The sequence below is a fragment of the Coloeus monedula genome (genome assembly GCF_965178545.1).
Source record: "Coloeus monedula genome assembly, chromosome: 2".
Lineage (NCBI taxonomy): Eukaryota > Metazoa > Chordata > Aves > Passeriformes > Corvidae > Coloeus > Coloeus monedula.
In genome coordinates, this window is record NC_138782.1 from 5,134,137 (window position 1) to 5,161,226 (window position 27,090).

General features: G+C 42.8%; 1 protein-coding gene across 3 annotated transcripts in view; it reads left to right on the forward strand.

Annotated features, from left to right (window-relative positions):
• The first annotated feature begins 231 nt into the window (after nt 1-231).
• PLCB1 (phospholipase C beta 1) overlaps nt 232-27,090 on the forward strand; it is a 341,984-nt gene continuing 315,125 nt past the window's right edge. For all 3 annotated transcript variants that reach the window (XM_082302895.1, XM_082302897.1, XM_082302898.1), the window contains exons 1-2: nt 232-603; nt 11,687-11,764. In XM_082302895.1, the coding sequence (XP_082159021.1) occupies nt 505-603; nt 11,687-11,764 (177 nt within the window). In that variant the 5' untranslated portion in view covers nt 232-504. The remainder of the gene's footprint in view (nt 604-11,686; nt 11,765-27,090) is intronic.

Sequence of the window (27,090 nt, forward strand, 5' to 3'; positions counted from 1 at the left end):
GGCGGCTGCTCGGGGCTTCGCTCCGCGGAAGGCAAGTGCCGGGCGGCGGTGGCCAGGAGCAGCGGGCGGCGGTGGCCGGGCGGTGGCGGTGGCCGGGAGGTGGCGCCGCGGCGCCGCCGGCGCTGCCCTGGGCGCGGGGGAACCTCGGGGGCCGAGCCTGGCGGGGCGGGAGGAGGAGCGGCGAGGAGGGAGGGAGGGGAGCGGAGCGGGCAGCGCCGCGGTTCCGTGCCGTGCGTGCGTGTGTGTGAGAGGAGCGGGCGGGCCGGCGGTATATAGAGGATGTGCCGCCGCATGGCTCGCCCCGGCCGCTGCCGCGCCAGCTCCTTGGGCCAGCGCCAGTGAAGCCTCTCGCCCTCGCCGCTCGGGCAGCCGCCTCCTTGCCCGCTCCAGGCGCCTCTGCCGGCCTCTCTCCCGGGTTTCCGGCGCCCCGGAGTCCCTCCTGCAGCGGCCGCTTCCCGCGGCTCCTCCGCGCCGGGGCAGAGCGAGCGCGTCCATGCGGTGCAGATGGCCGGGGCACAGCCAGGGGTGCACGCTCTGCAGCTCAAGCCCGTCTGCGTCTCCGAAACCCTCAAGAAAGGCGTCAAATTCGTCAAGTGGGACGATGTGAGTAGCCCCCGCTTCCCCCGGCAGGGGCACGGTGGGGTTACGGATCGATCGGGTGGGAGGGCTCCGGGCCGTGCCCTGCTCGGTGCGGAGGGCAGGTGCGGGGCGGCGGGGGTGGCGACAGATGTGTCCCCGCCGTGTGCTGCCCGAGCCGAGCGGCGGTGTTGAACCGGCGGCCGTATGCCGGGCAAACTTTCTCCGAGGGCTCTCCTGTCTAATTGCGCTTGGCCGGTGCGAGGTGTGTTGAGCTGGCTCCTTTCGCGAGCGTCTTCTCCCGCCTCCCGTGTTTTACTGTGCGTGTTGCCACCTCTGTAACATAGTTGTTTCAACCTGTTCTCTCGTTCTATCTGCCGTCTCCTCCTCCCAGCCTCTGCTTTTCCTTCTGGCTCCTGCTCCTCTCGCTGTCTCTCGTTTTGGTGAGGCTGTCAAGCCCTGGATATGTTCTCCCAGGGCTTACAATTAGGATACCCTTGGTCATCTTACTTCCTCTGCAGAAGACACTCTTCTTTCTTGGCTAATTCGGGCATGAGACTTGCCTCAACATCTCATCTGCTTTCCCTTACTACTTGCTGCTTCCCAGCCCTTTACACTTGTATTGCCTCACATAGCAAAGGAGTGCGGTTTCCACCTCACCTTTGGTAGAGCAACTGTTCGGTAGCTGGGATTTCTTTCTTGGCATGCTGGCTATGCCCGGGACAGTTTGAGAGGAAAGGGAAGCTAAACAGAAGAGTCGCCTTTTTCAAAGCCTGCTGTGCTGCAGAGAAGGAAAGCAGGATGAGTCCTCTGCTAGCTTTTGCTCCGGCAGTACAACACTGGGTGTTGGTGTCTCAGTTGTGTGTGGAGGAGCAGGTGCCCCAAAAAGTATGTCTGTGCATGGTGTCTGGAGGCAGAGAGGCATCGTGACACTTAGGCTGTGGTAGAGAAATGGTTGGGAAAGAAGGCAGGCAGTCTGAATATCAGCAGAATTGTTGAGAATGACTTGTTTTCAGAGCTGTTGTGTTTTTGCTGTGAGCTTGGCTGTGTTAAAGACATCCACAGCAACAACTGGAGGGATGGCAGGGAGGGAGAAGGAGCAGTTCATGTGTTCTTGGCTTATGTCTCTTTTGCCGTTGCTTTCAGCCTGTCCAGCAGCCAAATGTGTGAGCCTGACCCCTGTAAACCTGCGATAAACACTCTCAAGGAGAGAGAGAACATCAGAAACCAAGCAGCTTGTGGTGTGAAGTTTTATTTACAGTAATAAGCTTACACATATTTTTAATAGGCTCGGCAAACTGACCTTGTCCACAGTACCAAACAGTGGCTTGACACACGTTATTTATGTTCAGGAACTAGGCTTGAATGACTTCCCAGAGAAAATGCTTTCTTTTGGTTGACATTTTCCTTAGGATAGGAAAAGGCAGCCTTGTCATTGCAGTTGTTGTTTTATTTTTGGTAAGCTACCAAGGAGTTTCCGTGTGTATACGCAGAGGTCAAGTTAATGATGATTTAAGTTTCCAGACTGAAAGTCCAAGCCATCAGGCAACAGTTTAAAATTATTAGTTTGACTGCTATTTCCCGAATAATAATCATATAGATAGAATTAGAAGATGAAGAGGTGTTCTCTATGCACAGGGGATGTTCACTGGATAACCTGTCTGCTATAGGCTAGTTGGTAAAAAGATCTAGAATTGTACACCTAAAGTCTGCAGTAATAAAACATGGCTAAATTCTGGAGAAAGATGTGCATTTTAGGTTAAAGGTGTTACTCAGCAGGCCACAGGTGCTACCTGGACTGTGTGACTGAGATGAGTCCTGTCGTGTTTGAGTGCTTTGTTGGCAGCCTTGTGAAAGTTGATGCCTATTTAGCCCCACTGTGATGAAGAACTTTAGCATTAACTCATTGTTGACTGTGCATTGTGTGTGTCTGCACATTTCCCACACCTCAGCTCTCCTGTCTTGCCTATAATGTTCTCAGCAGTGGAAGCCCCACAAAATCCAAGGTTTCAAGGGAAGTGAGTCTCTCCTTTGCCACTCTGGCTGTATGTAGGCATTCAGACAAATGCACGTTCAGTGACTTTGAAAAGTATTTGCCATTGAGTAGCCATTAACCACTTCAGAGTCTTAATTTTCTGTGAAATTAATCTGCTGGAGAGCTTTTAAAAAGGATGTTGCTGAATGTGAACCTCTGTGGTCTCTCATGTAAACAGGCATGCACAAACTCGCTAGCGAAACAATAGGCTCTAATAAGAAGTAGTAAACTACAACATGTAACAGTAAAACACAATTGGCCATAATGAGCACTTTAGCTCTGCTGTGCTACCAGGGCTCTTCAGAAAAGCCAGGCTCATGCGCTGATGTTTATTATGCACTATTTTTTCTCATGTTGTGTGAGAGTGGGAGTTCAGTTCTTCCACATTGCCTGTGCACTGGGGCAGCCTCTGTCCTCTCCTTGTTGGTCCCTTCCATTTTGTGTTGCAGTTTAAATATGGTCCTACTGACTTTTGTTTGCATTTTGTGAAGCAGAAGTGGTTGTTGTGACTTCTTATGACTTGTACCAAGTTTCAGCCCAAAGCAAAATTTTTCTAGCTGAGCTTTAAACCACAGAGAATTTTAAATGGGAATGCTGGAAGCATTTAAACCAGAGCCTGAGAGGCGTTTGAGGAATTTCATGTTGTGTAGAGTAACGTTTGTTACAGAAAGTATTTGCCAGCTTTGAGAAGGAGACTGTCACAAGGTGGGCAGAGCAGTCTGACAAAAGCTGTGGTGATACAGACTTGAAAACCAGTCCATGCATGGACTTCCCATCCTGAGGCTCTCGTAGCTCTGTACCTGATCAGCAACTGATGTGCTAATAGCAGATGTGGTACAGACAATTCACATGAACCCTCTCTCTGAGGAACAGCACTGACATCTGCTGTGTGTCACCCGTGAGCCTCATCCAGTGCCTGCTGCCCCTGCACTTGGGGATGATCCAGCTGGAAAGAGAAATGCGGTGCCTGAGCTTGGGGAAGTGGAGAGGAGGAGGTCACATCAGCTATTCCAGATCACATACAGGCAGGTGGAATTCTTGGAATTCCATTTCCTCTGCAGACCATCTTCAGCTTCTAAACTGAAGAAGCATTAAGAATCAATTACGAAGTTTTGGCTTTGCAAGACGAGTCGCTCTTTTGTGCCTTTGGATTGGATGTAATACTGCTCCCACCATCCAGTGCCTAATAGCCTGTTCACAAATTCCATCTGGGATCAGGGTGTAAAGCACTAAAGTCAAAGAGATTATTGTTGTCCCGTAACTTATGCTTTGTTTTATTCTGTAAGAGTATTACAGGTCAGAAAGCAAATTTTAGAATGATATGTTGCTCTTGATGTGTAGTTTTGGATTCACAAGGCACTGAGCAGAAGCAGAAGTAGCTGCTCTTAGAATCTGTGAAAGATAAATGTGGCTGGTTGCTTAGGTCTTTTTTTGTGGCTGTATCCATGTGTGTGCCTGGTTTCAGATGGTGGTTGGCAGAGCACTGGCTTCCTCAAGTTGTTTCTTGAGTTGAACCTCTATAGCTACTTCTCCTCGACTGCTGGGAGAGACTGAGTCTTCTGGCTGCTGTCTGGCTTTGAACAGCTGTGCTCTCATACTCCTAGACAGAAGTGAGAGAGAGGGAAGGCTTGGGAAGAGCTGGCTTGATACCCTCTGCTGTGGTGGTACCCAGGTGATAGCAGCTCTTCCTGGTGGGAATTTTAAAGCAGTTTAATAAAAAAAAAAGGATGTAATTAAGTCCAAAGGTGAAGCCTTTTTTGGTAGGGGGTTAAGCTTAATGTAGCAGAATGTGTTTCTAGGCTGAGAAGGGGAATGAAACCTGAGTATAAAGAGCAACTTCTCCCAGGAATTATCTCTCTTAAGGGCCTGGCTGATTTCTTTGTTTTTGTCTGGCCTGTAGCGGGAACAAGATAGACATAACTGAGTCTTTAAGTAGCTCAACAGCCAGAGCACAGCTGAGCTGATATTTTCTGAGAGCTGTAATTGGCACACCGTAACAAGTTAATATGGTGGCGTATGTTCACAAATAGGTTTGTTTTCATTTCTTGCTTAAAGGCTTTCTTATCTTCCCTAGTGATAATATGTACTATGCATAAAGATTTTGACTGATCTCTCCGTGGCTCACACTATTTACTTTCACTTTTAAGTTAACTATATTGCTAAGGTGAATTCTACCTAAATTGAGGGGCAGGATTCCAATTTTCTAGCCATGTTTTTTTTTTTTTTTTTCCTAAGCATTGGCTTAATGCAGCAAACAAACCTCCTGATAGGTAGCATTGCTTAGTGGCTACAGCACTTCCCCAAGTGAGCAGCAAAAACAAACTCAGGTCTTTTAATTTCTCTTTGAATGACTTTCTCTTAGAGCACTTTGTCTTAATAAAGCATTTTTGAGCTCAGAGTGAATGCTTTGGAAATCTGCAGGCTGCTTTGTTTAGAATTCTTTTAAAGAAGATTATCAAGAGTATCCCCTTTGAAATTACAAGTAGATGTAACAGAGTATCTTTATTACGGATGAGCTGAGATGAAACAAATAAACAACTTGGAATTTTTCGGAAGTTATTTTAAGTAACTTTTCCCCCCCTGCCTTTTTTGTTTGTTTTTAAGCTGTGCACAAGCCTGCCACTCCAGTACATTAGTGAGGACATGAAAAATGAGCAACTGTTGTTCTGTGTGTATAAAACTAAAACAATAAGCTGAAGAGTTTATTTTTTTGTGAACACTTTCAGTTTGGAGGGAAGAGGTCAAGTCCGACATTCTAGAGTTTTTGTTGTTTCTTCTTTGTTGCTAATATTTATGTAGTAAACAAGTATCAGCTCTGGGCTATTTGAAAGTATTTTATTTGAATGAGTATAAGTTGTGGTTTTGGTCTTTTGCAACATAGGAGACTGAGTTTACCATTTTAAAGAGTTAATATTTAGTAAATGGGAAAGCCTGAACTTGGTTAACTCCATTGGAAAGCCCTTTATAACTTAAGGGGGGGCGGGAATAAGATTTGGATCTACTGCAGATGGGTTAGATGCCTGCCTGGGAAGCTCTGATGTTTCAGTCATAGATGACATCTCTGTTAGTGTAGTTTTGGAGCCCTTTGGAGTGTTGGTGGGTACCTGGGAAAGTCAAAACCAGAAAAGAACTCCTAAATAAAAGAGCATTCTTTGGGAAAGGGAAGTTTGACTGTGAATTTGGGTTGTGCACTGTGTGCTTTCTTTGCTTCAGTGTTTGAATACTCAAGACCTTATTTTTAATGAAAGTTGTATTGAAATAGTTAACACACAGTTAACTACTCACTGTGGAGTCTTTTATCTATTATAAAGTAACTGCTTCATAAGCACTTTTCAATTTATTTTCACAAGGCCCATCTTTTGTTGTGAATTTTGACTGCAGCTGTTTCTAAGAAGCATCATCATTATCTATATGTGATTTATTAAATAACAGAATGCTTCCAATTGTACTGTTGTTGGTCTTTTTGTTTTGGAACTGCATTAAAAATCTACTAATTTTTAATCTGTGATTAGATAAGTTGTACCTAGTTTTCAGCCTGCAGAACCATAGAGTCAGATGTTCAGAATGCTTCCCCAGTCACTTAAGATGAGTTTGGGCTCAGCATCTCTGAAAATTAGAAAATGAGATGTGGAAATATAATTCCAACATTCTCTCAAAATCAGAATGCAGCATTTATGCTGATGAGCAGACTGGTTTAAATGATTTTCGCAGCATCACACAAGAACTTTTTGGCCAAGATAAAAATCTTCCTGGCTGTCATTTGGCTGCTTTTGCTCTGAAGTTCTCCCTTTGTTCTGTCTTTCTTGACTGTTTAGCTTGCCACATTTAAGGACTCAGGCAGTAAGAAGATCTTCATCTTGAGTGTGGGGACATCCTGAGAAATGGGTTGGGGTAGGACAGGCTTCAGAGAAACAAATCCCACTCAAGGTAGATCTTTGAAACTTGCAGTCTTTGATCAGCAGGATGATGACTTCTGTTCTGTGGTGCCATCACCAAAATTTCTTCAGGGTTTAGCCACTCTGATAGTGAAGGATATCTTCCTGCATGTTCCTGTTGAACAAGTGGAATTTCATTTTACAGTTCTGCAAGATCAATTCAGTTTTGATTTTTTTTGGTCCTTCCAGCATTCATTTCACCTTCCCCAATGCTTTCTTCTTGCAACCTGTTAACTTATGTGGCAGATCTGGTTCCCCTGCCCTCAGTAAAATTCTTTGCCCTTCCAGATTATTTCAGGGGGTCACTGCAAATGGGATGAGAACTTTCTCCCTTTCACTTAGAGTTCAGCTGTCAGCCTGAAGAAGTTCATAGTTCTGATTGTTTGGGTAATCCTGTTTAGTTCCAGTCTGAGTACTCAGTGTATTATGGAATTTACAGCTAATGTGTCTGCTGACCCTGTGGAAACTGTTATCCCTTCTCCTTTACTCCTTCTCTGCTTCTCTCAGGCCTGGAATCCACCTGACTTGTGGGGTGGCAAGATAGCTCTTTTTAGGGACTGTCCCCACATCTTACACCATTGTTCAACCAGAGTTCAAGCCCTTTTGCCAAAGTGAAAGAAATGCTCAAGAATATTTTGCCTCTGCCAGAAAGAGTCCATATTTCTTAGCTTTGTGTTTCAAAGCATTTTGGCAGAAATTTTCCAGAAGGTTCAAGCAAGTGAAATAATGATGTGTAAAAGTTTTCAGGTTATATTTGGAGATGTTCAGTGTCTCTGAAAATCCGAGGCGAACCAAGGAAAGAACAGTCAGCCTTAATAAGGCAGTGTCATGAGCCCCATCTGTCAGAAGAGCTGAGGACAGAGACTGCTCTGCTTTTCTTTTAAAAATCTTTTGATGTGAATTTTGACTGCAGCTGTTTCTAAGCAGCATCATCATTATCAATATGTGATTTATTAAAACACAAACTTATCTGGCTCATGGTTGAGTAAAAGGCTCCATCTCTTGTGCACAGCCAGGTCACGGTGGTGCCCTGATATATAAAGTCAGAAAGGAGCTAAACCAAAGTTTTCACCCTCTTCACTAATTTTCTTTGTTTGATCATCTTTATGGGTCAGTAGTAATGAAATGGAGGTGGCACTTTTTGCTCACTGATGTTAGGTGTAGTCTGAGGGACCCACTCTTAAAATCAGACCTTGAAGTAGTTATCTGGCTGTCATTTAATTATGGACTTGTCCATTGGTCCTCTGTGCTTGTGCTCTGCTGTGCCTGGCTGGTAAGGATCCCAAAGTTCCTTGTGGCACTTTCTGGGCATAAAGTTGAAGCCTCTTTGTTTAAAAGTATAAACCAGAGAATATTGCTAATGCAGGATCTGAGGTTGGACAGCCAATTAAGAGGCAACTTAATGGAATAAGTATAGAACAGCCACATTACTCATTTGAGGCTGTGATATTGGAGCAAAGTAGAGAATTGGCCTGAAGTCAGCAAATAAAAAAGTGGAGGACTTTTAAAGGTGAAATTAAAAGCCCTTCAAGAAAATTATTCACTTAAGCTGAGACTGGTATGATACACAGCACACCAGGACTGTCAGGTTAGGGCCGCTCTTTCTTTCAAGGAATTTGCAGAAGGAATCTCTTGGAAACCAAGCTGCTGCTTGGCATGAGCATCCACAGTGGCATTTAAAGAGTCTGACAACCCCCAGTCATTTGCATGATTGACTGGGATGCTCTCCTTTTTTTTTTTCTTCTATCCCTTCTGGTCACAGCTGATTTTTGCTTTGGTCATCTCCTCCTGCACCTGTTTTGTCTGCTTGGAATTGCCCCAAGAATGTGGCCTGCTGCTCAAAGGGCTGCTTACTTTGTTGATATCCAGAGGAATGGGTATAGGATATAGGCTGTACTCCTACTACACATTTAAATGTGTTAATTTCCAAACCCTTCAGCTTTAGAGATGGGCAACGCATTTTTTTTTCCATTTTATTCTCACTTTTGGATCTGAATGGGTTAGAGGCGATACAAAGGTCTGCTCCTGATTTGTTTGTCCTTGAAGTTTCGGGTCTTTTCTTTACTCCTTCTCTACTGTCTCTTGTCCATAACCCTCTTCTTCAGAGTTGTGTGTGGTTGGTCAGTCTGTTCAGGAGAGTTACGAGGTCAGCTATTTGGGTGAGGAAGCTGAATTAATGGACTTCAGGATACTCATAAATGACTGCAGGTGTGTATTATGGGTCATAAACCACAGCTATTCCCTTATAGTACAATAATGTTTGTAAATAAATGCACCAGATGATTGTTGGTTGAAGCAAATTTCTATTTCAGAGCCTTGAACTGCTGCTTTTCTTGAATGCATATTCCAAAAAGGGTTTTTCAGGTGTCTTTTTGATTGTTTCCTGCCTTTGCAAGCCCTGACTGCAGAGTAGTATAAAAGCAAGAGACCTGTTCCAGGTGACCAAGGACTCTGCTTTACTCTGGAGTAGGGGGAAGGACTTGCGGAGCTGACTCAGAAAGTTTCTTTCTATTCCTCCACACCCAGAACGGAGTGTGGCATTTGTCAGGGATCTACAAGAGTGATAATTATCTTGTAGGACACAAAGCATTATGCACATGGCTTTTATTGCTGCTGCTAACTGCGTGGAAGAGTTCCTGAGACATGTGTTGCACAAATACATGTACAAAGTTATTCTCAGATCCTGTGACAGTGTGGGGTTCTCGTGTTCATCAGCACATTAATTGTGCTGTGCCTAATGTTAGAGTAGTACAGTTAATTAAAAAACCAAACCCAACCAAACAAAAAGCCTAACACAACCAAACAGCTTTCTAGAGCAGAGATTCCCAGACTAAGACTCATCCTGTCATGATGAAGTTTCCTTTATGCCACCTCATCCTCCGCTTTCTTGAGTCTGATTTTAATCAACATTTTACAACCCACATCTACAAAAGTATTACTCTGATAGCTGTATGTCATCAAACACATGTTGGTTTGAAGCAACTGATTTGAAATGATTAACCAGCAAAATTGCTGATCCTAAAGCATAATTGCTTTGTGTCTGTTTCCCATCACTTCCTTCTCTTTCCCCCTAAAGTTGCTTATATCTCATCCAAAGGTAGAAGGATACTTATTCTTTACCTTTCCTCATTTTGTATTTTCACACACAGGCTGTGTATGACACAATGAGATAAGCTAAGAAAGGAGAGTTTTATTTCCAAAACAGGGATTTTTCCTGTTTTTGAATGGTGGAGGTCTAAGAACCCTTTTGTAGGTGCTTGTGGATACAGATTGATTTCTTCAGGACCTGATATATTTTAAAACCAAATTTACGTGTTGTATCACAGAACCCAACTTTCAGGTGTCCAGGATGCTAGAAACTATAGAGAAATGAGAGGAAAATAGATTCTACAAATTCTACATGTCTGTTCTCTCAGGGAAGGGCGGTGTTTTAATGAAGGGTCAGTGGTGCTTTATGACAGCTCTGAGCCCACCTGGGACATTTCCATGGCACTGGCACAGCCACACTTCCCAGCCTCTGAAAACTCCTGTGACACCATTTGGGTGTCAGTGCACCTGTGGACAGATCCAAAGCCTGGATCTTCCAGTTACAAAAAGGCCTTCTACACTCATTAAAGGGTTTGATCTTGTATTTTCTCTTCGTTTAGAACTTGCCCTTCAGTATGTATTTCTCTTGTGCTGAGATAAAAATATGCTTGATGGCATTTTATTCTTTCACCTTGTTCTGCTGTAGGCTCCTGGCTGGTGCAGGGCCTGTCACTGAGCTGCTTTGGGTCTCATTTTTTTCCTAGCTGTGAACTGGGAGCAGTTCAGCATTCCCTATTTCAGGAATGCCAATTGCTGGGAGTACTGTGTCACAAAGAATTGTACTGGTAACATATGGACAAGTGTACTTGCATCAGAAATGACACTTAGAGAAGTTAAGTTTTATTTATTTACAATAGTGTCACTTCCATCAACTTTCCTTGCACTTAAACTCCACACTTAAATATGTTTGATTTAAATTTGAACCTATTACAGCCCATTTTTTTTCCTCCAAGCAATATAGACTGACCTCACACATTACTGCTTTGGAAAGAGGTGAAATCTAAAGCTGTAAAATACCTTTAGCACTTCAACAGCAATATAAATCCTTTCTGAGGAAAAGCTGTTTAGCCTGGGTTTCTGGGGAGCTGAGGCTTAGGCGATTTTTCTGTCTCCTTGTCTTTTTCCCTTCTGTGCCCCTTCCATAACTTCTAAATTGAGTTTGGAAAATGGGTAGAGGTCTTGAGACAGCAGTGTCTTTACAGATGTCATGAAAAATAGAAGAGAAAGAGAGGAGAAATCCTATTTAGGAGCAGGCTGTGCTGGTGTCTGTTATTGTTAGGCACCAGGGAATCCTGATGGGGAGAGATGTGATGAACTCCCACCTGCAGAAAAGGCTTGGGTTAGAGCTTGTGTCTCCAGAGTCAGGAACTGCTGTCAGTCAGAAGACATGAATTTGTAGGTAACAAGGCTGCCTTACTCAGTGTACTAAGAAATGTGCCTGGTTTTAAGTGACTTTGAGCTATGGATGTTACCAGACTAGACAGGTTTTCAACCAATTTGAAAGTGAGGTGGAATATAGACATATTCCCATTACTAAAATTTTCATGGTTTGATTATAAAAAAAGTTAAATTCTAATGGAAAGTTACTGACGAAAGTCTTAATGTAAAGAATGCTATTCCTTGTTTTCTAGGCAAATTCAGCCTTTGTAAAAGTAAATTTTATAGGTATTTAGCTCACGTTGATACCTGAAATTGAAGTCAGGTTAAGGTAGGCAGCGGACTCCTGCTAACTATAATGCTTTACTGTGTGGGCTCTAGTTTGACATTCAGGGTATTATGCCTAACTTCATCTACTTCCAGCTCCTCTGGATTAACTCCACATGTTGTCAGATCTGGAGTTATTTGGTGCTGTCTCCACAGTAATGGAAATACGTTATGTCAGAAAAATGGAGATGAGGCAGGTGATACTAAATTCTTTTAGTGACATCTTGCTAGTGATACCTTCAGGGTAACTTCTAGATGTTGCAATTCATTAACACGGATGGCAAAGCAGCTTGTGCATAATTATGTGTTCTGTGTGCTGACATGGATTTTTTGTTTGTTTCTTTGCCAGGACTCCACTGTTGTGACTCCAATTATCCTCAGAACAGACCCACAGGGATTTTTCTTCTACTGGACAGATCAAAATAAGGTAAGAGAAAAGCTTCCAGCTCCAGAATGGTTCATTCTTTGTGGTGTGACATGCAGTCCTGGCACAGCAGACAAGCATTTTATCAGCATATCTTCCTCTGCTCTTCTGGAGAGCAAAGGCAACAGGCCTGTGGCTCATCCGTGGTGTGCAAATCTTGGTGAGATGGGTGGAAGATTTGGTAAATTCCAGCCATGTTAATGCTGTGATGCCCAGTGAGGTGTATACTTGTCCTGGCAAGGACAGGAAGGATCCATTTGGGATGCTGTTGTGGTTCATAGTTGGCTTGTGGTTTCTCTTGCTTTCCACAAGAGGATTTTGTCTGTGGTGCATGACAGGCCCAGAATTCCTGGAGGCCATAGCTCCCTTTGAATTCTTCCTCCTTAATATCCACGTGCTCCCTGGCCATGCCTGGTGGGCCACATCACCAAGTTCTTACTAATCCTCACTGGACACTTTCAAAAACATTCTGGTGTGCTGAGCTCACTGCCGTGGCTGGGGAGCAGTTGGGAAAGCTCATGGCCTGATTCATCGCTGCTATGCTCCAGTTCCACATCCACGTCACCCCTCAGAACCACCGCTGTCATGTTCCCAGCTGTTGGAGGCTGGAAACTCAAGGAAACACAGGGAAAGAGGTCAGCACCCTGAGCACTTGGGTGCAGTTTGTTTCATAGACAGATTTATAATAGAGAATTAGTGTTGCAGTCATGATAGTAAAGCACTGCATCGAAACTAGGAATTGAACCAGTTTCTGTTTTCATACAGATGAATTTTCAAGTACTGATCAAGTAAGTGCTTGTACTGGCTCCCTGTTGAAAATAGTGTTGAAGTTCCTAGTGCTTGAGCTTTGGCCTTGTATGAGAATCTGCCAGAAAGACTAAATGTGTGCTTGTGGTATTCTGGCTGCAGAAACCTGGTTTACCAGTTGTGTAGCTGTTTTTCAGGAGTTCCTGTTGATTTTATGTTTAGATACCGGGGCAAAAATAGCTTGAGGAGATAGCAGACATGAAATGTGCAGGCTGAAGAGGCAATTTGCTATTACGTTAGATCGTGTTTATCTTCCTATGTTGCTTTTGAGAGGAGATGGAGCACAGTTTTGTGTGAGTATATTTGGGAATCATATTGTGGAGTTTATAATGAAAATCTTGTCTTTGCCTGTGCTTGTACAAGGTTGTGGTGGGTAATAGTGAGTTCATCTGTTGACAGTGCAGAGTTGTTTTAAATTACTGCCCAGAGCGGCCAAGTGAGTGCCCTCAGAAGTTGAAGGCTGTGACTGATTTACACTGACCCAGTGGCTGTGCCAGGATGCAGTGCAGCCTTTTGGCTTGTTCCTTCCCTTGCATAAACTAATTGTATAAGCTAAAAAATAATGATGAACTCTGTAAGAATAAGTGGAAACCCAGAGTTGATTGGAGAGTTTATTTCACTTTTAATATGTTTGGCACTAAGACCTCCTTCAGTTTCCTACTGTTGTCTGTAAAAACAATGTCTTGAAGCAATTCTGTGAAGAATAGCTATTTATAGAATTGTTGTTCTCATATTCATGAAGAAATGTATTTATAATGCTCAGAGCATTTTTTTTAAAGGTTGGGTATTTATGCAAGAAGTTTAAGTGTTAGTTTGATTTTTAAACTTGCAAATCAAGACTCTGTAAAGAACAAGAGGGATTTTTCTGGTTAATAATTCATGACAACTGGGTGAAGCTTGTTTCTAAACACCATCCTAGCAGTGCCTATTTAAAGAAAGTAAATGTATATCTGCTGGGGTGCTGATAGTGCAAGGACTGGGAAGGAAATGCCATTTTCTGCTTTTACAGAGTATTTGGGTTCATGTTTATTGTGAAATTGCAAATACATGGAAAAAGGAGGTTATATAGGAGATTCTCTTTAATATCCTTCTCTTTGTGTGAAGTGATCCTGTGATGATAGTAGAACTATGTGGAGAAATACAAGGACAATACAACCTCTGTGATCACTTTCTCTTTTTTCCCCATGTTATTTTTTTAAGCAATTGCTTTTGTCATGAGTAAGGCCTGTTATTTTCTGTGTGTGGAAAGATAAGCCTTGCTAAACAAAGTGATGAAGTGGGAGAAGCCTGCTGCCAGCTTCCTTGATGAGGCATGTTTTCCTGGGAGCTGACCACAAAAGGTGTGGAGATGAGGCCTGAGCAGCAGCCATCTCTCAAGCCATTTGTGTGTCCTGTTTGCCACTGTGTGAAACAGTAAATGGTGTGGTGCTTAAAACAGCAATCTGCCTCCTTTGCCTGCTGTTGCCTCCTTATCAGTAAAGTTACACAAAAATTACATGAATCACTGGGAGGGAAAAACAAAACAAACAACCACTCCCCTGTGTTAAATTTTATTTAGCTTAGGGAACTGGTGGTTGTAGCTCTGCAGCTTTCCCGAACTCATTGGCTGGTTGAGCTGCTTCTGGCATTGTTTTCTTGTTCCCTTCCTTTTCTGTTTCTTCTCTGTTGCAGGGAAAGGCAAATAATCTGTAGTGTCTGCTGTCTAGCAGTGGGTCTGGACAGTCCTTGAGATTGCTCTTTGTGCAGTCAGAGCCCAAAGCTCTGGTGAAGATGCCTGTGGAGAGCAGCCCTCCCTCGGTGTCACTGACCCCATCTTGTAGCTCTCCATGAGCCGCCAGTGCTTGCAGGGTTTGCAGCCCCGTCAGTGAGTCTGGGTAATGCTGCAGTGGAGCAGATGAGGCTCCAAAAGGCTGCTGAGGGTCAAGCTTTATACACATGACCAGTGTGCACTGTTCACTTGCTTTCACTTGTAGCTTTCTGATAAATAAGTTAGTACCAATTTCCATTGTAGTCTCAGGAGCTGTGTGCTCCTCATAAACAATCCAAGATCTGTAGTTTCAGGCTCATGGAGATCCTTCCCACTTAGGATATGCCACACGTGAAAGACTAAAGGGTGGCAGTTTTTGTGGTGTGAAGTTCTGTTAAGTAATTTCATTTAAGTTCCAATCTTGCAGTTAGGTAATAGCCGTGTGGTATCCTGCATTTTGACACGCTCACTGTGTATTTGCATATTTCAGCTTACATTGCTGTCATCAGGAAAGGTAATCCTCCAAAATCAAGGCGTCCATAGCATTTCCCTATTTTCTGATAACAGTGAGAACGTTTGATACCTTTTGTTTTTAACAGATGGCAGGACAGCTTTCTGAGGTTAATTGTATTTTTCAGTATGAAATTTTTTTGTTGCTGAAGATACTGGAATATTTTCTTCATCTGTGTGCAGAGTGCTGGCTGATTCCATATTATTACTTGAATGGTTCTCGACATGGGCTTTAAAAAGAAAAATTGATGTGATAAGTTTTTGTTACTTACCTTATTGTTTAGGTAATGTTTCTTAACTACAGCAAATCCAGACAATATTCATTGTGGTGTTGTGTTTTATGACCTGACTGAAACAGAACTCAATTTCTTGATTTATTTATTTAATTTTTTTTTTAAACATGGAGTGCAGTTTCTTCCATTTGTTCTTATTTTGGTCGTGAGCATGGAAGAAAGATAAATCAAAATTTAACCAGGTGAAGAGAGTCTGCTGGAGTAAAAAGGAGTGATAATCAAAAGCATTTCTCAGGAGATGAGCAGCAGCTGGAAGCATTTGGTGTGTTTAGCCCAGCTTGCAAAGAAAAGCCAGACAAAGACTGGTTTCTGTCTATGCATAAATGTATTAATGGATGCATAGGCAGCCTAGGAGAAGAAAAAGATATTGTCAGGCAGTTTGTGCGTTATTACTCCTGCATCCTTTGTCTGGAAGTTGTTACGCAATCAAAAGGATGTTGGGAGAAGGCACTTAGCCATTGACTCAGTGCAATTCTAACACTGCAAGAAAAGGAGGGAAAGGAGGAAAGCAGATATTGCTTTTGTGGTGGATCCATTTAGGAGTTTAAAAGTCTGAGGATGGTTAATATGCTGTCCTCTCTCTCACTAGCACATACTGATTTATTCTCCTTTATTTTAAAAGCTGGGCAACAGCAGTGACATGGCAGCACACAGAAAACACAGAGGATGCAGACCCAGTCTCATCCGCTGCACCACAAAGATTTAACAGTCTGTGTTGTGAAACACAACCTAAGTGCCCAGTTCCTGGGAGTCACCAGCAATTTCTAATACCTGTTGCAAACAGATGTTGATCTTGTTTGTCCAAAGGAAGTGTTTGTTGAGAAGCTACTGGGAGTGCTGAGATACCCTCTGGGAGGGAATGTGAGGCTGGAGGTTCCCTCCTCAGCCCCTTGCAATTTGAGCAGCAGCACAGCCCAACCGAGGGCTTCAGCTACAGGGAGAAGCAGCTTCAGGGAGTGCATGGCACCATTCCTACCTCAAGATTTTAAATGTATTTCAGAGAAGATGGGGTGGTGAAGCCACAGAAGTACTCACAGGCAGCCATTCCTGGCAGACTGACAGGCTGAGGATATCTCTGGGCAGAGAGACTTGCACTGTACAGTTTTTTAATAACAGTTTTGCAGTTTTCAAGGGAAAGAGTGGGGTAGTTTCTCCTCTTCCAGGGACAGGCCTGTTTCCATGTATGAACATCACTGACCATGACACTGATTGTGCTGGAATCAAACCCCTCCTGATGGGAAAGTTTTTAAAGTCCTTGCCAGAGGTTCCAGAGACAAATGGGACTCTCAGCCTTTGCTGCTTCTTGATAGTTGTTTATTAAGTCTTATCAGAGAAGGAGTCACTAGTGTGATCCAGACAGCGCAAAGCAGAGAATATAGGAGAAAGCTGAATTATCAAGATTACATGGCCTTTTTAAAGGTAAATCAACCAATGGTTACTAAAAACGTACATTATTCTTACTTTTCTACCAATTATTTAGTAACACAGCCAGGAACTGTGGACTTCTTTGTCCAGTCATCCCAAACTACTTTTACTGCAGAATATGGAGTAGTAATAGAAGAAGAAGAAGGTTTGGAGAACAACAACAATCCTCCATTTTGATGTTTTTTTGCTTTTATCTATTTACTACATTAACAAACCCAAAACATCTAAATTTTTTACCCTGTGACAATCTTACATAGTAGTCTATCACCTAATTTACACTAGTGTAGTTTCTAGTCCTTTTCTAATAGTAGGCAGTTTTTTCCATGGACAGAGGTCAAAAGCTGTCTTGTTCAGGGGGGTGAAACCCCTCAAAACAGGCAGAGAAATATTCTCTGCACTCTGGGTTCCCACATGACAGAACTGGTGCCAGCATGCTGCAGCTCAGCCACAGGATGTGAGCTTGATACAAGAGCCTGGAGCAATAATCCTGTGCCTTGAGCTGGAGCTCTCTTGTGCCATGAGAGTGCATGAAGTGGCTCCTTATGATAAAGATGAGAGGATTTTTCTGACTTGGAAGGTCCTCTCCCTTCTTGTATCCTGATGTGGTCCTGAGTTCCTTGGGGCCTGGAAACCCAGCACAGATGACAGTGAATGTGGGCAGTGGAGCCCGTGGACTGTAGGTAGGACTCGGGAGGATTAGGTTTGGCTTCAGCATGTCTGTAAATTCTGTGGCAATCCCATTGCCCTCATCCAAATGGAAGATGATGTGGCATTTTTCCAGCTGGTGGGGATTTTGCCTGTTACGTAAGAGAGTTCTTTTGTGTCTCTTTCGAAGCAGAGCTTTAAAATAATTGGGTCAGTATTTGTATTGCCCTGTGGGTCAAAAATGTTTACATTAGGTCTGTATATGCTTTACAGTACATTTGACAAGCATACAATAAAGACCAAAGTTAATATATCAATATGTGAAATACACCTAGTAATTTAATGAGAATGGAATATTTACTAGCAGCAGGTTTAAAAATACCTGCTCCAAACCTCAACTGTTTGCCTTAATTTATTCAAGAGCAAGGTTACTCAGTTGTGTGTCTCAGCGCTGAAAACATCCAAGAAGTGCTTCATTAAACATGTATTCACACTTCCCCCTCTGGCATGTAAACAAAAAAAAAGCCAAATAACTTAAACCCTTAAACTTGAGACCATAAATGCAATTAATTGAATGAGAAAAAATAATGCATAGGTGTCCTTATGAAGGAGTATTTTAGTGTGTGCAGTGAAAATCTAACTTTTCCTGCTCATTCTTGTAGCATCCTTATCATTTCATCAATCACCATCCCTTTCTGTTAATTCTGTTTCATAATGAGGATTGGGCCTCTATCACGTTTTGCCACATGAACAGGTTTGCCTTTGCTTCAGCTGTAGGACACAGGAGTTGGAATTACTTGGGTCTGTGTCCTGGCATTCTACCAGGTGGGTTTTTTTGTTGCTGCCTTTTTTTATTCTGTATGAGATGCCTTGTGTTCCCAGTGCTCTACTATTTCAGATGCTTATCCATGGACTTCTGTAAAAAAACCCCAACAAACTCTCATTTGCGTCTGCACATTCTCCAGTGTCAGACAGGCACAAAGGGAAATAATACCAAAACTGGGGAAGTTTTATATCCATAGGACCCTCTGGATATCAGATCATAATCCTCCCCTACTGAAGGGAAAGTAAAATGGATTAATGAATGGTGTTGCTCTAAACTTGCTCTATTTCTTTATCCTTTTCCTGCATCTGTGAACTGAGTGTGAAGCTGAAAGTGGATTGTCCCTGATATTTGAGAGCAGGGGTTGGGTTGCTTGTTGGATTTCAGTTGGAAATGTAAGGATAAGGGGTTTCAGGCTCTGGAAGGTGGGGGTGGTCCTGTGGAGGTCCTGCTCATCTTTTCACTGGAAATCTGGATGAGGACTTCCCTGGGACAAGGAGTTGTGGTGATGTGAGGTTTTGCTTCTTAATGACACTGGAAATTGGGAGTGAACCTGAAGCAGACAGTAAAGTAATAGTGGTGGCACAGCAAATAATCTGGGTTTTGCAGTCTTTGATTCATGAATTTGAGGTGTAGCATTAGGAGGCACCATGGTGGCATTAGGAACTTGAGAACAGCTCATGTTTTTTTCCCAACCACTTAAAAATCTGCATGTGAGCATAATGAAGAGACAGGGAAAGTGGTAGGGAATTGCCACAGACAGTCAAAATGTGAGGAAATATTTCATGGAGGTCAGCTTCCCACCAGGCTGCTGATTTAAAGGAAATCTCTCTGCTTTCAAAACATGGAAATTGTTCAAGGCCCATTAGGGAAATGGTACTACATCAAACACAGATCTCTAATAAGCATTTCCCAATGCTAAATATCTCCCTTCTTGTGAGGGAGGCAGGAATAGAAAATGAGGTTTGTGGTTTAATCCACAACACAGGTCCAGTTTATGAAGTGAGGAAGCCAGAGAACCCCAGAAAGTGAGGATGACTCTGGAGTCAGCCAAATTTATGTACTGCTGAGTTCTTGGGCACTAAGAACAATCCTAACCTTTTATATCATGTGAGAATATTATCCTTGCTGTCTGTTGAGCATGGGTTATGACTTTCCCATAAAGATGAGATTTGTAGGTTGTCTTTTGTTTAAAAGGACTGAGACTTTGTAAGCTTTGGCTGTAAATGGGTGTAAATGTCAAATGTTACAAAACACTGAAAACTTAAATTTTTATGCAAGAAGATTTTTATGATCTGCCTGCTGGAGACTGTTTTGCTGTTACAATTTTCAGTTCAAATATCTCAGTAAAGAAAGCTTGTGTCCAAGTTGACCAAAATCCACCCAAGTGCCTTCCTGGGCTGGTGTCTGTTTTCTAGCTGAGCAGGGCTTGCAGTAAACAGAACCGCTGGTGTGTCATAAGCCAGCCTGCAGTCTCTTTGTTGCCTCCTTAATTAAAAAAAGTCTCTTGTGTTCGTGCCTGCAGCTTGTACATAGATTTGGTTGAATGTGCAGCATCAGCTTTGCTGACTGACCTATTATTAGCATAGTTCAAAAACTGGCTCCTAGCACATCAGCCTTCCTGATCTTTGGAAGGATAGCTGATCTCCTGGCGTGCCTGTTGGATTGACTTCTCTGTAATGCTTCACATCCTGGCTGTTTCCTCTCCCTATTATGCTTTGAGAGGTTTTTTTGTGTGTTTTCTTTTTTTTTTTTAGCTGTGTAAGAGAGAGTGCTTCAACAGTAATGGTCTTTAAATAAGATATATGCTGTCTCCATACATGTGATCTTCCTGTGTGAACATATGTGCTCCACTGCTAATCAGTACTATGGGGGAAATGGGTTAGCAATTTGGGGCTTTTTTTTTAATTTGAGGAGTTTGAAAGATGCTCTAGAAATACAGGAGAGTGGCAATAAATGTCAGTTTTGCACTAATTCTTGCCTTGTTTACCTTAAGGCTTTTTACCACTAAAAAAGTGAACTCTACTCTGCTTCCCCCTCCTGCCTGTTCCTGCAATTTTGGCATTTTACACACTCAGCATGCTTGCAGCTGGCATCACACAGAGCAGAACTGCCCCTGGCCTGGATGTTCAGTGGTGACAATGTGCTCCATTGTTCACTGCCTTCCTTTTTGGTTTGGGGTTAGTGTGTAAGGACAGAAGGCACTCTGTAGCTTCCTTTCCTAGGGAATCATCTCAGTTCTGTCCTTTTTTTTTTTTTCTGACAACTTGTAGTAACCCAGCATTGGGCAAACACAGTAACAGCCTCAAATGCCACAAATTATAAAAGTTTTAGGTTCACTGTGTGTATCTTATTTTTGAATAATTCTAACTGTACAGATGCTGTTTGCATTGCCAGTCTCCTGCAAATATTCCACTGGATTACAAGGAATGTAAAATCCATGGGCAGACTCCTGGTCTTTTGTGCTGCTGTATCTCCTCTCCAGGCAGCAGCTGTGCTACTGAAACTCTGAGCAAGCTATGGAGGGTGCCAAATCCCCAAAAGAGGGGGGAGACTGTGCCTTCCCCTGGCTGTGGTTTGTGTAGGTGTGCCGTGTGTGCTGCCAGCAGCAAACCTTCTGTCTTGCCTTTCCACAGTGAGGGCTCTACACCAGGCAGCAAGTGAGAATTCATCTTCATTACTGCTTCCAGTTCATCTTTCCACATAGGCACATTTAGCAGTGTAACGTGACTTCCTGACATCCATCCTTTACTTGTGAACAGAAACCCCAATGACGGGCATCTTCTCACCTCTGAGACCCAGTTTGTGATGTCATAGCTCTCTGATGCTGAGCTGTTCCTCATGCACTCAGTGTGGGCAAGGAGCAGGGGCTGCAGTGTAGAGGATGTAGATTTGTCTTCATTCATATCCCAGGAACATTTGCAATGTCTGGATTTTTATTGTGGAGGATGCCGCATGCCCTTATCCAAGGTGTACTCTGCATCATGTGAGGGGAACAGGGTGTTCTGTTGTCCCAGAGAACTGTTGGTGGCTGGAGAATGCCTGTAAATCCTGACTCTGGGGCATGTCAGACCCTGGGCTGCCCAATTAACCCAGTGCAACTGGGAGTGTATATATAGCGCTGCTATTTCAGGGCTGCACTTAGAGTGAAATTCTACCCCAATGCCACATCGCAAAGAGCTCTTGTGCTGTCTGAGGCTGGGGATTACCAGAACCTCCCCCTGATCCCAAGGCTGGTCAAAATGTGCCTGCAGAGCTTTACTGAGCCTTTTGCCTCTGCCTGTGCAGGTACCATTGGAGTGTGACATCCCTGGCTGCCCTTGGACTGGGGCGTGACATCCCTGGCTGAGGGGTGACATCCAGGTGACAGAGCCTGCTCCAAAGCTGGAGAGCTCTGTGGGTTGGGAACTGTTTCAGGTTCTGTTTATTGACAGCCAACTCACCACTGACTGAGGTGAACAAACAGTGAGAGTTTTAATGTGGTTACTGCACAGTATTTCACACTTAAGAAGCCTGTGGATAATTTGGGCAGGTGCTTTACTACCCAGGGAGCTGGTTATCTCTGACTGATAAACAGCAGTAAGTGCTGTAATGAGTCATAATAAAAATATTGATTAGCAGGGTACAGCTGCTTGGTACTGAGTGATGCTTGTTGAAGCCTTGTTAAAACCATAATGAAATTCCAAAGGAAGCTCTTTTTCTTTAATTCTAGCTGCTCTGTGTTTGCTCAGGACAGTTAGACATCAGGGCTTATTTAATAAAAGGTATTATGAAGTGGAACACTAATGCTTGGAAGTTAGGAGTATGGCCAAAAAGTATGCAGGGAGTGCCATTAGGGAAATTTAGGTAGTCTATCTTGGCACTTTCAACTTTGAGATTGGGACAAATAAAAATATTCTGTATTTAAGGCAACTTTTAGAACAAGACAGTGATGGTTTTGTTCTTTAACTTCCCTAAAAATGGAGATAAGTAAAATAAAGGTGGGTTTTCTGCTTTGAATCCAGATTTGCTTGCTAACTAGTAAAGCCTAGGGCCATGCTGTTCACATAGAAAATTCTTCTAAATTAAGCTAACACCGCAGTAGAGAACCAGGCAGAATCATTAAAAATCATAAATGCTTTCCCTGACACAGGGTTATGATGATTGTGAAATCTGAAGATAGCAGAACTTTGCCTTTCAGTTCCCTGCTCAGGGCTTTTCCCCTGAAGCTGAGTTTTTTTTTAAGTGCAGATCCTCAATTGCTCTTTACTTTAAAGAAAGCATTTCCTTAAAAGCAATGTGATTTGTTATAATGCTCTGATGGTCTGTAATTCACTGAGGTGTTTGATGAGTAGCTGGTGCTTGACAGCAAAGGAAAACGCTTTAGCAGCTGTTTTAAGTGCTTCGTGTCTGTCAGTGCCCTGTGAAAAGGGTGTTCAGAGGAGCTTAGCAGGCAGAGTGCTTTCTGTAGGGGCACAGTGCATCACCACACTGCAGTGTTTGGCTTTGGGTTGGCTGGAAAATCCATGTTGCAGAGGAAACTGGATTGTTCACATAAAATGTTATCAATAAGTGTCATGGTTTAAAATGATAACTCTGTGGCTTTGCATCATTCCCTGTTGGGGACACCTGAAGACACAAACTTATAGACATTTTTGCCAGTGAAAATTATTGGGAAGAGCTTGTCAGAGATGCTGCAGTAGGGCTTTGTGAGCATAATGATGTCATACATGCTGGATGGGTGAGGTGAAAAGCTCCTCTTGTTAGACTTGCATGCAGTATATTTTAAAATATGGAAAAATCAGTTTGAAGAGTGGCACTTTCTCCTGCCAGAAGTAGATTTTTTCAGTGTACTGACTGCAAATTTATCTTGCTACTGACAGCTCATACCAGTATCTTTTGCGTATCTGTGTGTTGCATACCCAGATTTAGATCCCTCTTTCACATATATTGGACTTTCAATCAGTGTTTCTACTGAAATCACAGACCCAGGAAGGGGGCACAGTTAAGGTAAAGAAAGCTGGAGATCAACTCAGCTGTTCTGACTGGCAGACTGAAATACTTGCACTTTCCTCTGTGGTGTGCCTACATTTCACCAAATTGTTTAGACTTTGCAGCCTTTGTGTAAAGGGAAAATTATCTCCCCTTTTGTAGTCACAGTATGTGTGTGTAAGTATCTAAAGGCTTATCTTAGTCCCGTTGCAAAGCTGATTGTTGAAACAAGATCTCTTCCTTGAAAAAGCTTTTTCTCTTGCCTGGGAACTGACATAAGGCATTTCATAATGCTGAATGAAACTTTATTTTCCTTCTCTGCCTCCACTTTTCTCTGGCATTTCATTCAATATTTGCAGGGGTTCAGGCTAAAATTGGGGGTCCTTCTTCCTCTCTGCCCCTCCTATCTCAAATTCTGCTTCATACAGAACTGACAGGATTAGCATACACAGTTCTGTCTGGAGCGATATCTGAGTTTCCTGGGCATGCCCTGTATCCTCGTGGAAGAATTTTGCCACTGCCAAAGGATGGCTTTTGGCATTCTTTCATTTCTGGAGTTGCTGTGCAGTGCACACAGACTGTGCCACTCTGATACATTCGTGTTATATTAAAACAGCTCTTCACAAATTACCTTCAGAGCAGGTTTAAGATGTGACAGAGACTTGGGTATGGTTGGACTGGCAATTACAAATCTAACTGTGTATGGCATGTCACTTTGTGTCACCTTCTTTGGAGTGCTCAGACACATGAATAATATTGTGACTAAAAATGTGGGCCTGAAAATAACAATGTAAGCCTACTACCAGTGAAGAATGTAGGAATTTAGCCCCAGCCATCACTCCAAATCCTTTGGATTTATGCTGGACTTTGTCATGGCCACTCAGCAACTTCCCTGGATTTCTGCCAGGAAGATGGCTAATGGAACAATCTTTTTATGATCTGTTTCGCTAAATGGTTATAATAATGTGGGATATTAGAGTTACAGATGCTGTTGACCATCCTGCAGTAGATCAAAGTTTGCATATACAGGAACTATGCACTTCCTCTGAGAGTCATGCATATAATTTGGAGTTTCTCATTTGTTGCCATGGTATTATATTATCAGAACAATGAGAAACAGAAGTGGTGATTTTAATGAGCCAAGTCAAAAGTGCCAGTCTGCAACAGTCTCAGCTCAGAGCCTAAGGAATGGTTCTTGTGTGCAGGTAGTAACACAAAAGGGTGCTCTGTAGGTGGCTGTCAGACACTGGTGGCATCTGAGGATTTCCAAGGCTTGAAATACGAATCCAGGCTTGCTAAAACTGTCCAGTGTCATAAGACTGGAGATATGTTTGGCTCATATTGCTGTTGCAGTTTTATGTGACCTCAGACTGTGGCCCCTGAAGGACAGGTGGCCAACACCTGGAGCTGGCATTTGCATCCTGGGATTCACGGGCTTGAGTCATTCAGCTTTACCTGGCCCGTGCAGAGCGTGGTGGTGGCTGGCAGGTCACTCACATCCTGATTCCACAGTGGGCTTGGAGGTGAAAAGAAAAGGGTGAGATGGAAGTGAAGCATCCAGCTGGTGACTCTGACTTGACTTGCTTCTGGGAACCTTTTCATGGAGACAGAACAAGGTACTTTAGTTTTCCTGTTGGTTAAAATAAGTGTGACTGACCAGTGTGAGATCACTCAGGGTCTGGAGAGCCTTAAGCCCCAGTCTCCCTCTGCCTGATTCAGAAGAGGGATTTGAAGCACATCCATATCTGAGATTGGTGAAACTGAGCTGTTTCAGACTAATTTTGTACATTTGAATTTAATCTACGTGACAATGACACCAACATGAGGATAATCTGTGAATCATGAGGGCATTATAAATTGACAGTAAATTCCCTAGAGAATAAAAAAATGCCAGTTATATGGGCATGACTCAAAGAATAAGATCTAGGGGAATAAATCATACAGTCTTAATGGACTGTTTCAGAAATTGTAAAATCTACTCCATTAGTGTAATATCCTACTGGCATTCAGTAAGTTGTGTAATTGGCTTGGCTTTGTTTGGAATATAGTCTGTTGGGTGGTCTAAACTGTCATATATTGGTATGATTAATCATGGTGCACATGATTTACAGAATTAGCTTGAGAACGTGGAACAGGCTGTTATGACCTAATAAAATTATATGCCAAAAAAAGAGAAAATGGCATCATTTCAAGTCAAAGACTCAAACTGAAAAGGCAGCTTTTGTCCACCATTGAAGGTCTAGTGGATGTAGGACACAAACTTCATATCATTTGAGAAAGGGATTGCTGAGTGAAAGCCTGGCTGGCTTTCATCTGTGTTTGTTACCTGCAAAGGTGGAGAGCTCTCCTTTGGCTGGCTGGGCAATGAATGAGCTGTTCATAAACAGCCTTCTTATGTGTGGACTTCAAGGGAATTTACCAGGCTTGTGTTGCTACGTGAGTAGCGAGGACAAGGGACCAGGCTTTTGTAGCTCTGTAACATCTGGAAAATGTCAAAACCCAGATATACTCCCTTGATTTCATAGCTGGGGTTTTTTGAAAGTATTTTTTTATACTTGATTCTGTAGGTTGTATAAAATAAAATAGGCTAACTTGTGGAATCAGACTCATTACTCTGAGCTAAGGAAGCTGCCTTGCACCAAATGGAATGCTTTTGGAAGTCCTGAATGTCATGTTTGACTTCAGTTATAGTCATGGGGAGTAGGAATAGACATTAGTATCTGCTTACTGTCATGTAAGGAGAATGAGCAGTTCTGGTTTCAATCCAAACTTACTTGGATTTTGTTAAAGACAAATAGGATGCTATTTTTATCTTCATCTGTACTTTACCCTGCACTGATCAGTTCAGGTGACAGTGCAGTATTCTAACCTGAATTTGCCTGAAGATACAAGGCTTACTCTGATGTGGATTAATAAATTTATGTTCTGTTGACTTTGGAGATCAGTCATATCTCCTGTGTCTAAATGTGCCTGGTTTTTTTTTTCCCCAGAGGCTGTCTAAAAGGAGATGCTGGAGTTTTAAATGTGCCACAAACATAGAGCTGTGTGCATGTGCTTTACTTTTTTGTTGTTGTTTTTATTTTCCCCCCATCCTGAGCTCCCAAGAAGTTAATATACCTTGAAATGTGTGATCTGCCAGGGGAGGCCTGAGAGTGTCTTTGACTGATATTGTGATAGGAATGGCAGTGTTTGCTCCAGAGACTCAATTCCAGTCAGACAGCTACTGATGAACAAACCACTCCACAAATCAACAACATGAGAAAAAATGCAATATATTGCAAGGTCCTGTGTGATCTGGAAACCTTTGTTTTAACTGTGTGTTCTGTCAAACTGATGTATGCTGATACCAGAGTGAATGATGTGCATTGCTTGTTGTGTGTGCAAAATCTAGAAAAGCCTTTTCTCATGACATAATGGTTTCTGGACCTCTCTTCTTGAATGTTTTCTGTATCCTCGTGGGGTTTTTTCCATCTTACAGAGCATGTGACTTAGTAATGGTGCATCAGAGATGCTTCAGTAAGTCAGAAACATGTTGGAGTTGTGGAGTGACACCTTGGTGCAGTGTTGGACTGCTGGTCTTAAAGTGCTGGTGTGCAGTGTGGAGAGTGGGAGTTGGGGATGGAGGAGCCCTGCTGCTTACCTGGCAGCCTCAGAGCTGTAAGCAGACTTCTGCTTTCCAGTCACTTCAAAATGTTACACTGATGATAAACAGCTTTTGAAATGGAAACCTTAGATCAGGAGGCAAATAACTAATGAATATTGCATAAAAGTGAAAAAAATCCTCTCTCTGCAAACCATGGGGAGATAGCTTAGAGCATTTCATTTGAACTCCAGAATCTTTTTCACTTAGACCATTTTCTAAGCAGTCAAGCTAAACTGTGTGGGTTTTAGACTTCAGAGTAAGTTACACTGCTGGGCATTCGAAAGGTCCTTCACTGAAGGAGGAAAACATGTTTGTTCTTCTTTAGTTTTATTTATTTATTTTTAGCAAGAAGCATAACTTTGTCTGAAAATTCAAAATCATGCAGTATTTTTTTGAGTGAGTTCATATTGTGCATGCTGTCAAGATAGAAAGCAAGCCAGTTATAAAGCTTGGTCTTTGAAGCTA